The 17,567-nt window shown below is 51.9% G+C and overlaps 2 protein-coding genes across 2 annotated transcripts; one reads left to right on the forward strand and one right to left on the reverse strand.

Annotated features, from left to right (window-relative positions):
• Positions 1-7,820: 7,820 nt before the first annotated feature.
• On the reverse strand, positions 7,821-8,744 carry LOC103680743 (keratin-associated protein 12-1-like). Its single transcript, XM_040621649.1, has one exon. It carries the CDS (start codon positions 8,421-8,423, stop codon positions 7,821-7,823), a length of 603 nt encoding a protein of 200 aa, XP_040477583.1. The 5' UTR covers positions 8,424-8,744.
• Positions 8,745-12,596: 3,852 nt separating this feature from the next.
• Positions 12,597-13,470, forward strand: LOC103680696 (keratin-associated protein 12-2). Its single transcript, XM_008710177.2, has one exon. It carries the CDS (start codon positions 12,726-12,728, stop codon positions 13,224-13,226), a length of 501 nt encoding a protein of 166 aa, XP_008708399.2. The 5' UTR covers positions 12,597-12,725; the 3' UTR covers positions 13,227-13,470.
• Positions 13,471-17,567: the final 4,097 nt, after the last annotated feature.

Genomic DNA, 17,567 nt, shown 5'->3' on the forward strand with positions numbered 1-17,567 from the left:
GGGGCTGGAGGAGGTGTGAGTGTGAGTGTGAGTGTGTGTGTGTGTGAGGTGCTCGGGGTGTTTGGGCTTATATACACCTCGGGGCTGTGTGCTGTCCATCATGAGGCCCTGAAAATCCTGTTTCCTGGTTGTGGGAGCAGGTCCCTGAGGATTCGGGTCACGGGCCCTCAGCAGGTACCTCAGCTCACTCATGACTCCGGGGGGTCCATGGCTCTTGATACCCCCACCCGTGCTCCCAGCATCTGTCTGGGGTTCCTCAACACTCAGTGGGATCATAGCCATATTTTGTTCTTTTGTTTTTTTCATATCCTCTTTATTTGGGGATGTAATTCTGTCCTGAGTCCACGAAGCAGTGAGTGGCTGGGAGCGTGTTTATTTTTAGCGTGTTAGCAAACACTAATGTGTAATCAATCTTCGATGCCAGAAAGTATTCTGAGCAGGTCTGTACATGTCAACTCAGCCTTGTGAAGCTTTACCAATGGGGAAACTGAGGCACAAGGAAGCACTCGCACCAAAGCCCACACAAGTGAGCAGAAGAGCTCGGATTAGAACCCGCGGCCTGTGTTCTCAGCCGGACTCTGGTGCCCCCAAAAGCAGAGAGCAGTCTGGCTTCTGGGAGCGGGGTCACTTAGCGCTGACGGTGTAGGAGTCTGGACAAGTGCGCGGTGGTGTCCGGCAGCCGGAACCACCTGAAAGGAGCTTCTGCTGTGAAAGCCCCTTAGTTATGGCAGGAGTGTGTGCAAACACGGTGGGACGTGAGGTTGCGGGAGGCAGATCATGCAAGAGCAGGACTTGGCCCAGCTGAGAGGGAGGGAGGGCTGCGTGGGGCCGGGGAGTCTGCTGGGATGAGGGTCTGGTGCGCAGAGGTATGGCCTGCAGGAGTCCTGGGCGGGGAGCAGGGGGCGCCCGTGAGCTGCATCAGCTGGCCCCTCTGGGGACGGAGGGGTCTCAGGTGCCTCAGTTCTGGCCCACCTGAGGGAGTCTGAGGCTAGTGGGGCACGGCCAGGGGAGGCCCTGCGGGGGGCCTGGCCAGGACTGCCCACCCTTGCAGCAGGAGGTCTGAGAAGTGCTTCGGAGACCGCCCAGGGGCCACCTTCTGTGCTGGGGAGGCCGGTCTGTGGTGGCACCTCTGGTCCAGAGACGGACCTGCTGTCACCAGGGGAGCAGGGATGGCCTAGGAGGGGCCGGGGAATCGGAGCTCCTGGAAGCCTCAGGAATGGAGGGAGAGGCGTGCAGCTCCCCACGGTTTGGGGTCCCCTTATGGAGGTGGTGAGGGGCATCTCTGTGGAGTATGGGGGCCCCCGGGAGCCAGGCCGGAGCCTGGAGCAGGAGCGTGGTGAGGTGTGGCTGACAGCGGCCAAGGGCTGGGGTGGGGCTGGTCCACGGGCCCTCCTTCCTGAGCCGAGGCAGGTGCCCGTGCTGGGTTCTCCGGAGCAGCCCCCACTCCCAGAGGGCATGGACGGGACACACGCGGCCAGACGCTAGTGACCAGCGGGGAAGCCAGATTTCATTGAGGGTCACACAGGAGGAGTAAGCCTTGGTCATGTTGCCGAGCAGGTGTTCACGGCGAGATGGGGAGTGAACGTGAAGAGGGTCTTCGCTGGGGAGGCCGTCTGGGTTTGCGACCGGCACTCTGGGGTGAGGCCCCTGGCTTCCAAAGAGACGAGGCGGGCCCCATCTCTCCTGATTCGATACTTCAAAGAGATGGCTTCGTGAGAAACTCCAGGGCTGTACCAGGTGCATCAGAGAGACAGGGGTCATAGCAGCGAGCTTTCTGGGGAGGCTGCGCCAGGACGGGTTGGCCTGTTGTCAGGTGTAGGCCAGAGGTCGCAGGAGATCCGTCAGGCGGTCTGAGCTTTCCAGGAGAGCCCGTGGGGGGCTAATGCTTCTCCATCTCTCAGTCCTCGCCTCGGCCCGTAGCTGCCCACGCCCCTCTGACACCCACCCGAATGCACACTTGGGCCCTGGGAGGCCGGCGACACTCACATTCCTGGCGGTCCAACAGGCAAGTGCTCCGAGGGCCACGGTGAGGAGCCATCCCACCCTCGCTGTGTGAGCAGGTGCCAGACAGAGCCGGAGACTTAGCTCGAGTCGCCCAGACACGGCACCGCGCCCACGGGTGGGAGCTCCGCCAACATGCCCTCCACTTGCTGCGTCCCCAAGACGCGCCCCCGCCGCCGGCAGCCTCCTGTGCGTTTAAGACATAAGCACGCAGTCAATGTTCTTGTCTCATTTGCCGCTGCAAGTATGCCGAACTGTGTTCTTCTGTTTGTTTGACTTTCCTTAAACGTTTTTTAAATTGCGGTAAAATGTATGTAACATAAAATTTGCCATTTTACGTGTTTTTAAGGGTAGTTTAGGGGCACGAAGTACTTCCCCATTGTCGTGCAACTGTCCCCACCATCCGTCTTCGGGACGTTACTATCATCCCGATCTGAAACTCTATCTCCACTAAACACCATCTCCAGAGTGGCTTGCAGTGGCTGTACCAACTTGCATTCCCACCAACAATGTAGGAGGGACCCCCTTTCTCCACATCCTCTCCAACAATTGTTGTTTCCTGTCTTGTTAATTTTGGCCATTCTAACTGGCGTAAGGTGGTATCTCAGTGTGGTTTTGATTTGAATTTCCCTGATGGCTAATGATTTTGGAACATTTTTTCATGTGTCTGTTAGTCATTCTTATGTTTTCTTTGCAGAAGTGTCTGTTCATGTCTTCCGACCATTTTTTGACTTGATTTGACTGTTTTTTGGGTGTTGAGTTTGGGAAGTTCTTTATGGATCTTGGATATCAGCCCTTTATCTGTAGTGTCATTTGCAAGTATCTTCTCCCATTCCGTGGGCTGCCTCTTAGTTTTGCTGACCATTTCTTTTGCTGTGCAGAAGCTTTTTATCTTGATGAAGTCCCAAAAGTTCATTTTTGCTTTTGTTTCCCTTGCCTTTGGGGATGTGTCTTGAAAATGTTTCTGTGGCCGATGTCAAAGAGGTTACTGCCTATGTTCTCCAGGATTTTGATGGATTCCTGTCTCACACTGAGGTCTTTCATCCATTTAGAGTTTATCTTTGTATATGGTATAAGTGAATGATCCAGTTCCATTCTTCTATATGTAGCTGTCCAGTTTTCCCAGCACCATTTATTGAAGAGACTGTCTTTTTTCCATTGGATATTTTTTCCTGATTTGTTGAAGATTAGTTGACCATAGAGTTGAGGGCCCATTTCTGGAGTCTCTATTCTGTTCCATTGGTCTATGTGTCTGTTTTTGTGCCAGTACCATGCAGTCTTGTCACTTTTTTGATGGTGTCTTTTGAGTTACTAAGGTTTTGAATTTTGGTGAAGTCCAATTTATGTTTTTCTTTTAATCTTCATGCTTTCGGTGTCATAGCTAAGAATCCATTGTCAAATCCAAGGTCACCAAGTGTTTCCCCTGTGTTTTCTTCTAAGACATTTTGATTTTAGCTCTTACACTTAGGATATTTATCCATTTTTAGTTAATTTTTATGTGTGGGGTGAGGTAGGATTTCCAACGATATTATTTTGCATGTAGAAATCTAGTTTTTCCAGCACCATTTGTTGAAAAGATGATTTCTTCCCCCACTGAATAATCTTGAAACCCTTGTCAAAAATCAATTGGCTGGGGCGCCTGGGTGGCACAGCGGTTAAGCGTCTGCCTTCGGCTCAGGGCGTGATCCTGGCATTATGGGATCGAGCCCCACATCAGGCTCATCCGCTGTGGGCCTGTTTCTTCCTCTCCCGCTCCCCTGCTTGTGTTCCCTCTCTCGCTGGCTGTCTCTCTCTGTGTCAAATAAATAAATAAAATCTTAAAAAAAAATCAATTGGCCATAAATATATGTGTGTGCGTCTGGACTCTCAGCTTTATTCCATCGGTCTACATGTCTCTTTTTACGCCAGTATCACACTGGTTCAATCACCGTACTTTTGTAGTAAGTTTTGAAATCAGCAATTGTGAATCCTCCAGCTTTCTTCGCCTTTTCCAAGATTATTCTCTTCTAGGCCCCTGCCAATTCCATATGATTTTGAGGATCGGCTTTTTCATTTCTAGAGAAAAAGGCTTTGGGATTTCAATAAGGATTCCATTGAATCTGCAGGTCACTTTGGGTGGTACTGTCACCTTAATGTTGTCTTCCCATCCATGAACATGGGATGTCCTTCCGCCTACGCTCATTGTCTTCTCCTCTTGCAGCAGTCTTTTATAGTTACCTGTATACAAGTCTTTCATCCCTTGGTTAAATTTATTGCTGGGGATTTTATTCTTTTGGATGTGATTTTCACTGCTTTAAAAAATGTTGAAAAGCAGATGACTGCATGAAAGAAATACATGTCACTTAGTTTTAGAAAAACACGTGCTTATTTGATATATCTATTACGATAGCAGGCTGTCATGTTTACTGCTCATTTACATGCTGTTTACATGCTTTCTACTTCTCCATGTATTTATAGCATGCTTATGTTTGGAAGCATAGGCTGGATGTCAGTCACCAGGACTTTGTGAGCTCTGTTCCTGAAGTTTGTTGCGTGCAGCACTGTTAATGGCAAGTCTGATGCCAGTCTGATTTTTATTTTTCTGTAGATGACTTCTGTTTGTTTTGTTCTCTGGAGATGCTTTTGGTAACCACTTATTTTTTTTTTTTTTTTTAAAGATTTTATTTATTTATTCGACAGAGAGAGACAGCCAGCGAGAGAGGGAACACAAGCAGGGGGAGTGGGAGAGGAAGAAGCAGGCCCACAGCAGAGGAGCCTGATGCGGGGCTCGATCCCGGAACGCCGGGATCACGCCCTGGGCCGAAGGCAGACGCCCAACCACTGTGCCACCCAGGCGCCCCGGTAACCACTTATTATCCCTAATGTTCTGCAATTTCAACAGGATATGTCTGGGTTTTCCCCATTCGTTTTTCTTGGCATTGCTTAGTCTTTCCAACCTGGAGGCTGTGTCTTCCACTGTGGGACATGTTCCTCCCCAGGGATGCATTTCCTCAACCCCCTGTGTCCTCGCTGTGCTCCCTCTGTGAATCCCGCATAGCGGAGGCTGCACCCCCAGCTGGGTCATTCATGATGGTTTCTTTTCCCTCATACTTTCTACCTCTTTGACATTTTGTTCTAAGTTGGAGGGATTTCTCAACCTCACCTTTAAGCTCCTCTGTTTCATTTAAATATCAACAATACATTTGATATCTATGACGTTTTTGGAGTAAGTTTTCTAATTGTTCCTTTTCAAAGCCTCTTGCCCTTGCTTATGGCTCCAACATCTTCTTGATGTCTGAGTATATTTAAGATTTTTAGATTTAATTTAATTTAAATTTAAATTTCAAAGGTGATTTCTGCTTTGTAAACTATATGCTTTCTCTGGGGTGTATTTTTATGTTGGTAGTCTCAGGCTTTCTTTCTCATGCCATTGGCTTTGCTTGTGAGCTGGGGTGATGGGCGGGTGGTCCTTGGTGGTCTGGGCTCCTCTTCCACCGTGTGTCAGTCTATGTTGAGTTAGAGAAAGCTCACTTGTGTGGGGAGGCTGACATGGCACTCTGGGATTGGGAGCGGGGGTCTGCCAGGTGGTGGGCTTCACTTGGGAATAAGAAAATTGGGAGCCCAGAAGCCAGAATGAGAGTTATGTACCTGGGGGTGCCAACAGCTCCCCAGGAGCCTCAGCCCTTTCTGGATGAGATGTTCAACTGTCCGAGAGATACACTGGTGGTGATCAGGGGAGAGACAGGACTGCTGGACACTTGGCCTTGGGGGGCGCCTGTTTGGGTGGCCTTGGCTCCTCTCCTCCATTGAGGACACACCCCTCCTCCACCAGGCCTGCTCCTGGGGAGCAGATGCAGTTGTGCTCTAGGGCCCCTGCCTCAGGGTCGGCACACTCACCTGTGCTTCTCATTGCATTTGTTGAGTCCCTCACCCATTGAAAGCTGACTATTCCCCCGCAGGAGGTCCTGGGAGTAGAATGGGAGTGGTGGGCTCAGTCTGCCATCTTGAATGGAAGCATCAGCTCTTGTGGAGTGTTGGGTTTCCCACAACCACCCTGGTACTCTGGGTGTTTGGCCAACACGCAGTCCACCTTATTCCATTGGATTGCTGGGTACCCAATCCACTTTGAAGATTAGGTTGCCTCAGCATGGAGGCTATTGGTTTAATTTCCCATCCAAAGCAGGAATCCCCTTGTGGCTTCTATTTTTTTAAAGGAAAATTTTATTTTATTTTATTTTTTTATTTTTAAGATTTTATTTATTTATTGGACAGAGAGAGACAGCCAGTGAGAGAGGGAACACAAGCAGGGAGAGTGGGAGAGGAAGAAGCAGGCTCCCAGTGGAGGAGCCTAATGTGGGGCTCGATCCCAGAACGCTGGGATCACGCCCTGAGCCGAAGGCAGACGCTTAACGACTGCGCCACCCAGGCGCCCCAGGAAAATTTTATTTTAAACTATTTAGCTCAACAATTATTTTCAACTATTTTTATTTTCATTTTATTATGAAAAATTTCAAACATGCAGAAATGTTGAAAGAATTAAACAGTGTGTATCTATATACCCACTCCTCGAGCCCATAGCTAACACTGAGCCTCATTTACGTTCTCAGATACTTGCCCATCAAACCACCCCTCTATCCATACATCTTAGTGTTTTGGAGCATTTCAAAGTGAGTTACAAACAGCAGTACACCTCACTCAAACATTTAGGAAGCGTACCATTAACAGGAATTCAATTTTTGTGCTTTTGTATGTGGAATAATATGAATCTTAGGTGTTTCATTTGATGAATTTTGACAAATACATTCACTTTAGTAGCCCGTACTCAATCAGGACCCACACCTTGACCGTGCGCCCAGGCATATCTGGGCCCCAGACATGACCTGTGCCCACCCCTCTGGCCATGGACCTAACCATCCTCCCCAGATGGCCTCTTCTGCCTCGTCAGTTTCACCCAACTCCACCAGAAGCAGCCATTGTTCTGATTTTTAAAAAGAGTAAATTAGTTCAGCTTGTCTTAGAGCCTCACATAGATGGAATCATGCGGCAGGTGCTCTTCTGCCCGAATCCATCCACCAACACCGTGTTTTTGAGATCCGTTCACGTGGTTGCGAATGCAGTGCGGTCCTCTTGTCTGACTGTCGTGGCTTGTTTACCGATCCCTGTGGATGGGCATGGGGGTTGATTCTAGTTCTGTCTCTTATTGAGAGAGTGGAATAAATGCACCTTCTCTTCAAGCCTTCAGCACCCAGAAGCTGGAACAGCCTCCAGGTGCCCGTTATTTTGTAGGATAGCTCTAACTTTTAGGGAACGCTTTCTTCTTTGAGCTGAAGTCTGCATCCCTGTCACCCTGGCTCCTTGGTGCAACCTTTGGGGCAACACACGATGGACCTCTCCCCTCGGGAAGTCCTGCACATAACCAAACCACTGCAGGTCCCTCAGGCTGAGTCTCTTCCTCCCGGCATTTGCCTGTCACTGGCACACTTTCTAGGGTCCCAAGAACGGCGCACGAAGTCCTCATTTGAAACAGTGGGAAGGAATGTCCCATTCAGATCCAAGAGCCTGGATTACCACTTTTCTCAGAGGGGCTCCCCAACATGCTGAGGGGCATGACCATCCCAGGAGAACCATCCTTCTACTCAGTCATCGGCTTGTCCAAGACAGCAGATGACACGGAGAAACAGCTTCTGGGCAAAATCACAGAAAGGCACAGTGCTGAGGAGCAGAGAGATTTATTTTTGATAGATCACTAAACTTGCATGGATAAGAAAACCACCGTCACCGATTCAGTCATGAGACATGGTGGGAGAGGTCAATAGAGAATTGATATTCCAGATGATTTGTCAGCAGCAGTTAGGGGTGCCGCAGGGAACAGGCCTGCAGACCAGGGTAGGACAGGAGGGCTGGCAGCCCCCAGAGGACTGGAGGGAGGAAGCCACATACACGATGGGCTTGCAGCTCACAGGAAGGCATACAGCAGACTTGCAGCTCACAGGCAGGCACACGGCAGGCCTGCAGATCACAGGCACGGAGCAGGACACCTGGCTGGGGATGGGCACGGAGCAGGACACCTGGCTGGGGCTGGGCACAGAGCAGGACGCCTGGCAGGAGCTGGGCACACAGCAGGTTGTCTGGCAGGAGCTGGGCACATAGCAGGTCGTCTGGCAGGAGCTGGGCACACAGCAGGCTGAGCTGCCGGAGGAGGCCTGGCCACAGGCCACTGGGCAGCATAGGGATGGGCAGCCACAGGCTGACTGGCAGGAGATGGCTGAGCCGCACACAGGCTGGCACAGCAGAGCCACGCGGGGGGCACTGCAGGAGCCCTGGCAGCCTGGAGGAGTGCAGCAGGTGGGGATGCAGTCCAGGGAACCAGGGCAGGATGCCTGGCAGGAGCTGGGCATGCAGCAGGCCTGCTGGCAGCCCGTGGAGCAGCTGGTGTGGCACATGGTAGTGTGGGGCTGGAGTGGAGTCGGGGTGGAGGATGGGGCTGGTCTGGAGGCTCCTTCCCTGGGCAGCCTTTATACCCGGGCTGTGGCATCCTGGCCACCAGCCACACAGGTGCCCTCCTCCTGGTTGCCTGATTGTTTTCCTCTTCCTCCTCCTCCTCCGTGCATCCCTTCCTGGAGTTTCTGCTGGAAGTGACCCGGTTCAGGAAGCTGCATCAGCGGGAGGCTTGGCGTGACCCAGAAGCCCTGTGATTTCTGGCTCAGAGCCCAGGTTGGGTGGTGAAGGACCATCAGCTGGGGCCAAGGGACCTTACATCAGGATGTTTGAGGTCCTCCCCAAGCTTGCACACCCTGTCCTTTGTCCACACAAGCACCATCTTTTTTTTTATAATAATATTTTTTATTATATTATGTTAGTCACCATACAGTACATCCCTGGTTTTTGATGTAAATTTCGATGATTCATTAGTTGCGTATAACACCCAGTGCACCATGCAATACGTGCCCTCCTTACTACCCATCACCGGTCTATCCCAATCCCTCACTCCCCTCCCCTCTGAGGCCCTTAGTTTGTTTCTCAGAGTCCATAGTCTCTCATGTGATTGTTTTCCTCTTCCTCCTCCTCCTCCTCCGTGCGTCTCTTCCTGGAGTTTCGGCTGGAAGTGACCCGGTTCAGGAAACTGCATCAGCGGGACGCTTGGCGTGACCCAGAAGCCCTGTGATTTCTGGCTCAGAGCCCAGGTTGGGTGGTGAAGGACCATCAGCTGGGGACAAGGGACCCCACATCGCGATGCTTGAGGTCCTCCCCAAGCTTGCACACCCTGTCCTCTGTCCACACAAGCACCATCTTGCACGCCAGACCAAGGGTCCCCCATTTTGACTTGGAGACTCCGTGACCCAGAAGATCTTCCCAATGGACCAGAGCCAAGCGGCTGGGCTCCTCATCGGGGACAGCCGTGGCCGTGTCACCCACCATGTCACCCAGTCCCAGCTTTGTGCCGGGCGCCGTGCTAAGCCTTTTACCTGGATCAGCTCATCACTGACTAGTCACCAGTCCTTGCAGCATCCAAGGGGTGGGTGACACCCCACTTACACGGATGCACAATTAGATTCCATGATGTGTGCGCGCTCAGCACTGGGGCAAAGAAGCAGGAATCCGAAGCTGCTGGGTCCACGCTGGAGACTGTGGTCTTTACCATTGTGCCAAATTATGCGGGGGCTTTAGAAGTTCAGTAGTGACATATCCTCACGTGGCCCAGTAACAAGTCACACTAGTTAAGTCATTCCAAGACTGTGGTCTCTGGAGCTCATGCTGTGGTCAGAGCAGAGACAACAAATAGCCTGGAGTCCCCCTGAGACCGCACAGCAGTGTGACCTTGAGACCTGTGGACAAGCCACGAGCTCATGAGGTCCGCCGTCCACATGCTCCTCTGTTGGCTCTGACCACAGGTTAAAACCACAGTTAGGACCAAGAGGATTGAGGGCGACCGCACGTGACCACATGTCCAGATGTGACCTAGTAACAGAGTTGCACATTTGCATCGGTCACTGTCGTCCAAGCCAATGAGAAGAACAGAGAGCCTCTTACACTCCCTGCTCCTTCGTCCTGCCCGTAGGGCTCCTCCCAGCCCACCCCCGCCAGCGTTCCTTGTCGCGCACTCTGCTGCTGGTGCTTCTCTTCGCTTTCGTCTTCCCGGAAAGGTTTCATCTCACCCTCTTTCAAAGGACTTTCTCTCTTTTTTGCTGTACATGGAATCCTTGATTGGCCGTGTCTGTCTTCAGCATCTCGACACTGTTCTCCGGTCTCCGCTTCTGATGAGAAGTCAGCTGTTAATGTTTTTTTCTCGTCTATAAAGTGTTTCTCCTCTCACTGCTTTGAAGGCTTTGCTCTGTATTTTTGGTTTTCATCACTGCAACTATTATGTGCCCAGAGATGGTTTTCTTTGTATTTATCTAGCTTGGGTTTTTCTCTAAGATCCTAGGATCTGTAAATTGGTGTCATTTTTTTGTTTTAAGTCAGGTTTGGGAGACTTGTCCATTGTGTCTTCAACACAGTTTTATACTTTGATTTCATTCTCTCCCCCGGAGGTTGAACTTAACCTGTGTGTTAGACTGTCTGACACTGGCTCACAGGCTCTTTTTCTTTTTTTAAAGATTTATGTATTTATTAGAGAGTGAGCGAGAGGGGGAGACGCAGAGGGAGAGAGAATTTCAAGCAGACTCCCTGCTGAGCGCAGAGTCCAATGTGGGGCTCAATCTCACGACCCTGAGACCATGACCTGAGCTGAAACCAAGACCCGGATGCCCAGTGGACTTAGCCACCCTGGTGGCCCTCTTTTTATTTTTCTTAGCTCATCCTTCTCCGTCAGGTTAGATGATTTCTCTTGATGTGCATTCACTTTTACACACTCTACTCTTCGATCTTCCACTTTCCAGTGGACATTTCATGTCCACCTTGTGTTTCAGTTCTAGAATTCCTTTTTTTTTTTGACCAGTTTCCGTTTATCTCCCTAACATTCCCTCTCCATTCAGTCATGAAAATAATACTTTCCTTTAATTCTTTGAACATACCTTCCTTGGATTCTTGAAATGTATTTATAATAGCTGCTCTCCCACCATTGTTTGCCTGGCCAATGTCCAGACCATCTCAAGTTTCATTACCATTGATTGACTTGTTTCTTTAACTGTGGATTATGTTTTCTATATCTCTTATGTCTAGTGATTTTTTAAATTGTATATCGAAATTACTTATGACATAGATATAAGATGTCTGCATTCTCTTTTACTGGCTGTTGATTTTTGTTCTGGTAGATAGTGATTAGCTGGCCATCTCGGACGTGTGCAGCCTGGGTCTACTCTTTGTTAGGTGCGTCTGTTCCATCAGCTGCAGGTGTCCAGGAGCGTGGCTAGGTGTGTGGCTTCCAGAACAGAATCAGACAGACTCTCCTGTCGGTGACAAGCTGTCCTGGAACATCGTAGATGACACCCCCACCCCAAAGAGAGGTCTGAGTCCTTATGCTGAGATTGCCCCGTCCAGGCAGACCCCAGCAGGCACACCCCAGCAGGCCCACCAGGCAGGTGGGCCCAGAGTCTCTTTGTGCAAGGAATGAGTGACACGGAGGAGGGGGTGCCTGAAGCAGATAGATGGTGCTCCTCACAGGGGGACTCTAGAGTGGGGACAGTGTCTCCCTGACAAACAGGCTTGGCCTGTGAGTGTATGGGTCCAGGTGTGTGTGCCTCGGTGTGGGTGCCTGAACCTCGCTGAGCTCTGTGTCCGTCTTTGGGGCCCTGCTCTGAAAGATTCTCGTAAACCAGCCCGAGTCTTATAACTCAGCAGCATTTTGCAGAAGTTTTTTCAGAAATACCATCTTTTGCATTAGATTCTAGAGGCGTCCTCACCATCAAGAGAGGGGTGGGAGGGGAATGCAAGACCGTAGGCTCTTTATAAGAGCATGTGGACTCCGGAGGCTCCCAGCCAGAGCCCCACGGGGGCGGACAGTGGTAGAAGTCAGGCGAGAGCCCCAGGAGGAGAGGAAGACCCGCTACCAGACTCAGCCAGCCCTTCTCTGAGTCCCACATGACGGTTGGCATCTGTGGGCCGCATGGGTGCGGCTGGTGTTCTCTCCCACTTCCCGGGGACACCCCTGCTTCTGGTGGGGCTGCGCCTCCCCGCAGGAGGTCCGTGCCTTTGTTTACTGACGATGAGGCTTTCTCAAGACAAGGGCCCGAGGTCGCTGGCGCCAGGAGTTCTCTGCGACCCGTGCCCATCCCTCCACACTCATGCTGTGGGCAGGTGGTTGCCGTGTCCTTCCTGAGTGTCGGCCATGCTTGACCTGCAGCCTGAGGCTCCTGGAACTCTCAGACATGAGTCGGACACACCTGTTCTCCTGGCTTCTGTCCCAGAGCCTTCCCGATGCAGTGGAGGCTGTCCAGGGGCCACCGTCATGTGCACAGGGGGATCGGGACGCCCATGTTTTCAGATCCACACAGAAGTAGCTCTGGCAAAATCGTAAGGAAGGAGGCAGAATCTGCCTGGTGCTGGTGAGACACGGGCAGGCTTCCAAGTGTAACATGTACTTGAAGAGGGGCCATGAGTCATGAAGGTGAGGGCCAAACAAATAAAACATCTGCCACAGAAAACAAACTTCTGGGAGACAGCCCAGAAGAAGCACAAACAAGGAAGACAGCAGTTGCGTCCCATGCTGTCTGGACACCTGCAGCCCGGGTATAAAGGCTGCCCAGGGAAGGAGCCTTCAGACATCACTGCCCTCCTCTCTGACTCCACTCCAATCCCACGCCACCATGTGCCACACCAGCTGCTCCATGGGCTGCCAGACTTCCTGCAGCACCCCCAGCTCCTCCCAGACGTCCTGCTATGTGCCCGTGAGCTGCCAGCCCACCGTGTCCGTGCCCGTGAGTTGCCAGTCCTCTGTGTCTGTGCCCTTGAGCTGCCAGCCTGCTGTGTCCGTGCCCGTGAGCTGCCAGCCCACCGTGTCCGTGCCCGTGAGTTACCAGTCTGCCGTGTCTGTGCCCGTGAGCTGCCAGCCCGCTGTGTCCGTGCCTGTGAGCTGCCAGCCCGCCGTGTCCGTGCCCATGAGCTGCCAGCCCTCTGTGTCCGTGCCTGTGAGCTGCCAGCCTGCCATGTATGTTGTCCCCTCCTCCCAGTCCTCTGTGTGTGCGCCCATGAGCTACAAGCCTCTAGTGTTCGTGGCCCTCTCCAGCCAGTCGTCCGGGGGCTGCCAGCCCACCCGCCCCACCCTGCTCTGCAGACCCACCTCCTGTAGCACCCCATGCTGCCTCTGACCACGAGCCTCCCACCCAGCTGCTCCCAGGGCACAGGGGGCCACCCCTGCACCCCTCCTAGAACAAGTCTTCAGTGGCCTCCAGGTTCTGCATGGGGCAGGTGAAGAGCATGCCCAGCGGACCCTCTGAAGCCTGTGGCAAGGATGTAGCAGGGTGATCGGGATCCCTCTGTGACCCTGCGTCTCCCCTCCGGGAGGCCCTGGTTCCCAGGTCGCCTTCTCCAGCATGGAACCAACCCTGTGTGAGCCAAATAAACAAGTCTTCCTGATGCGGCTCTGTATGCCTGTCTTTCTGTTTCTGTTTTCTGCCCACCTAGTCCGTGCTACAAAGGGGGGAAGGCTAAGCCCCTTCTCACAGCAGCTCACAGGAAGTGGGAGCCCCTTGGAGGGAGTGGCAGTGCACGTGGCTGGGGCCGTGGCTCACCCTCTCTCCACGGCTGCTCTTGCTTCCCCTTGGCTGTCGGTTCTTGCCTCAGGGCTGGAGGACGGGCTTTCCCCATCACGTCAGAAGATGTCCTGTGTCTTGGGTCCCGTGTCCCATGTCCCAGAAAGTTGAGTCCAGCTTTTTGCCCTTTTATACCTTAGATCTGCAGAACCCAGTCAGTTCTGGGCCCCAGCTCATGACTCACTTCTGTTGCCGGTCCACATGTGGCCCATTTTTAATTGATTGATGATCAGTTATTGATTATTATAATAACCCCCCATGAACCTAGTTCTTACACGGATGCTAGAACACCATCAATATTTTACCCCTGACTCTCGGGGTAACAAGTGTTAGATTTGTGTGCTCTTTGCTGCCTTTTAAGCAAGAGAGTGGAGCCACCCCTCTGTGCCCCAGAAAAGCGAGTTTTCTCATGCGGGGCTCTGGATGACGGCAGGAGGTATCGTCCTGCACATACTGGCCTGGAACTTACTTGTTCACTGCGTGTGCTGTTGCTAGTGTTCCTTGCGTGTCCCATGTCGTGCGTCCTCTTGACCCTTCCGTGCTCTTCTCCTCGGGGGCTGTTTTAGGTCACACCTGCTCCTGCACCTGGCAGGTGTGGGTGCCAAGGGAACTGGGGCGGGAGGGCCTGGCCGTGGACTGTCCTTGCCCCTCCTCTGGCACCTGTGACCCTTCCACGGAGGCCAGCCGACCTCCCGTCCCTGGCACGGCGTTCATCTGTGCATTGGGCAGCGCCTCAGGCCGGGCAGGAGAGCGAAGGTGCACGGGAGCTGGGCTGTGTGGCCGCGGGAGCCAGTGTCCCACCGGGAACGTACACCAGCTGGAAGTCCCAGGCCACGGTGGAGATTTGGGGAATTCGGGTTCTCATTCACCTTGTCTCCGAAGACACCATAGCTCTAGGCCTTGTTTCTGGGGGTTTGTTTCGTAATGAATTTTCTGGGTCAGAGAGGCAGGTGAGGTTTGAGACCCACCAGCCTGGCACCTCACGGGCCTGTAGCAAGAGGAGGCCTGGCTGCAGGCCCCTGGGCAGCACGGGGACGGGCAGCCACGTGGAAGCTGGCAGGAGGCGCAGCCCTGCCATGCGGGGGGCACCACGCAGGGGGCAAAGCAGCAGCTCCTCTGGCCTGGGGGGGCGCAACAGTGTGGCTCACGGGGGTGAGGCCAGGGTGGGACAGGGTAGGGGACAGCAACACAGAGCAGAACTGCTGTCTCCCTGGACGTTCCTGCCACCCAAGGGTCTGGATTTGGTTGTCGGAGGCTGTGCTTGGGCTGCGTGCGACACCTGTCACAAGCTCTGCAGCCCCTCCCACTGCAGAAGAGGAGCCTGGTCCTCTGTCTCCACGTCAGTTCTGTACTCCACCTCCCAGGCAGCTGTGGTGTGGACAGACCACTGATTTGACTCAAACCCGCCCCAGTGTTGCCTGTCGTGGGCATCAGTGGACCGTGCACCAGGAGACAGCCCAGGAGAGGCCCCTCAGCAGCCCTCCCCAGAACCTCTCGCCTGAGTGCCTCCTGTCTGCCCCCATCTTCTGCCTCACCCACCTCCACCTGGTCCTGTGCCATAGACAACACAGGCACACACATAGGCACACACATGGGCACGCGAGCACACATGAGCACACACAGACACACACACGCATATGTGAGCATGCACACATGGACACACATGCACACACGGGTGCACACACACGGGCACACAGGTGCACACACAGGCACACACACACATGGGCACACACACGCACACACAAGCACACACACAGACACACACAGGCACACAGGTGCACACACAGGCACTTACACACAGCCCTGTGCTGGCTCCCTTGTTAAACTGGCCGGTGGGAATTCCCATGAAGCTCACAGTGTCGGTGGGACACAGGATGCCTGTGTGGGGAACCTTCGGCTATGTTGCTGCGTGAGAGGCGTGTGGCAAGAAAAAGGCTATTGGCAGAGTCCAGAGAAGGAAAAGGAGTTTTACTGGGTTAGAAAAGCCCTCCCTAGTGCCCCCTGCTGGAACCCCACTTGAGGTTGGGATTGATCACCCCAGTGCGTGTCTTCACCCATGTCTGAAATAATGCATTATATTCTGGCAGGTTTTGAACATTTAAATGACATCATAACTGTGCATCCTTTTGTAACATGCTTTTCTCCCCCCTTAACATGTTGGAGCAATCCATCCCTGAAGATACCTGTGGCCCTTGCCCTTCTGTTCATGGCTGTATAGTATTCCACTGTACGAATGTACTGCAATCCATTTGTTTTCCTTCACGGACATAAGGTTGTCCTTAATTTTTAGCTACTGCCTCAGACGCTGCCAGTTTCCATTCTTCTAACTTTTCTGGTGCACACGGCCAGTGTTGCTCTCTCCAGAAGTGCTCCTGCTTGTGCACGGCCTTCACCTGCACTGGACCGAGCAAAACACTCCGCAGAGCAGCTGTCCCCACCTCACACACCAGCTTCCACGGCATCAGCTATCCCCGTCTTCAAAAAATTTTTTAAATTTAAATTCAATTAATTAACATATAGTGTATTTTTAGTGTCAGAGGTAGAGGTCAGTGATTCATCAGTTGTAATAACACCCAGTGCTCATTACATCAAGTGCCCTCCTTCGTGCCCATCACCCCGTTTCCCCAACCCCCACCTACCTCCCCTCCAGCAGCCCTCAGTTTGTTCCCTAGAGTTAAGCGTCTCTCATGGTTTGTCCCCCTCTCTGATCTCTTCTTGTTTTATTTTCCCCTCTCTTCCCCTATGATCCTCTGTCTTGTTTCTTAAATTCCACATATGAGAGAAATCATATGATAATTGTCTTTCTCTGATTGACTTATTTCACTTAACATGATACCCTCTAGTTCCAGCCACATCACTGCAAATGGCAAGATTTCATCCTCTCTGATGTCTGGGTAATATTCCATTGTATATATGAACCACATCTTCTTTATCCATTCAGCTGTCGATGGACATCTGGGCTCTTTCCCCACTTTGGCTGTTGTGGACATTGTTGCTGTGAACATTGGGGTGCAGGTGCCCCTTCAGATCACTACATGTGTATCTTTGGGGTAAATACCTAGTAGTGTCATTTCTGGGTTGTAGGGTAACTCTATTTTCAACTTTTTGAGGAACCTCCATACTGTTTTCCAGAATGGCTGCACCAGCTTGCATTCCCACGAACAATGTAGGAGGGCTCCCCTTCCTCCGCATCCTCTCCAACATCTGTTGTTTCCCAACTTGTTGATTTTAATTATTCTGACTGGTGTGAGGTGGGATCTCATTGTGGTTTGGATCTGCATTTCCCTGATGCCCAGTGATGTGGAGCATTTTTTCATGTGTCTGTCGGCCAGCTAGATGTCTTCTTTGGAGAAATGTCTTTTCATGTCTTCTGCCCATTTCTTGACAGGATTATTTGTTTTTTGGGTGTTGAGCTTGATTTATAGATTCGGGGTACTAACCCTTTATCTGATAAAACATTTGCAAATATCTTCTCTCATTCCTTCGGTTGTCTTTTGGTTTTGTCGACTGTTTCCTTTGCTGTGCAGAAGTTGTTTATCTTGATAAAGTCCCAGTAGTTCACTTTTGCCTTTGTTTCCCTTGCCTTCGGAGACGTGTCTAGCAAGAAGTGCTGCGGCCAAGGTCATAGAGGTTGCTGCCTGTGTTCTCCTCTAGGATTTTGATGGATTCCTGTCTCACATTTAGGTCTTTCTCCCATTTTGAGTCTATTTTTGTGTATGGTATAAGAGAATGGTCCAGTTTCATTCTTCTGCATGTGGCTGTCCAATTTTCCCAGCACCATTTGTTGAAAAAACTGTATTTTTCCTTTGGATATTCTGTCCTGCTTTGTCAAAGGTTAGTTGACCATAGGGTTGAGGGTCCCTTTCTGGGTTCTCTATTCTGTTCCGTTGATCTGTG

This window comes from Ursus maritimus, unplaced genomic scaffold (genome assembly GCF_017311325.1).
Source record: "Ursus maritimus isolate PB19 unplaced genomic scaffold, ASM1731132v1 scaffold_4, whole genome shotgun sequence".
NCBI lineage: Eukaryota > Metazoa > Chordata > Mammalia > Carnivora > Ursidae > Ursus > Ursus maritimus.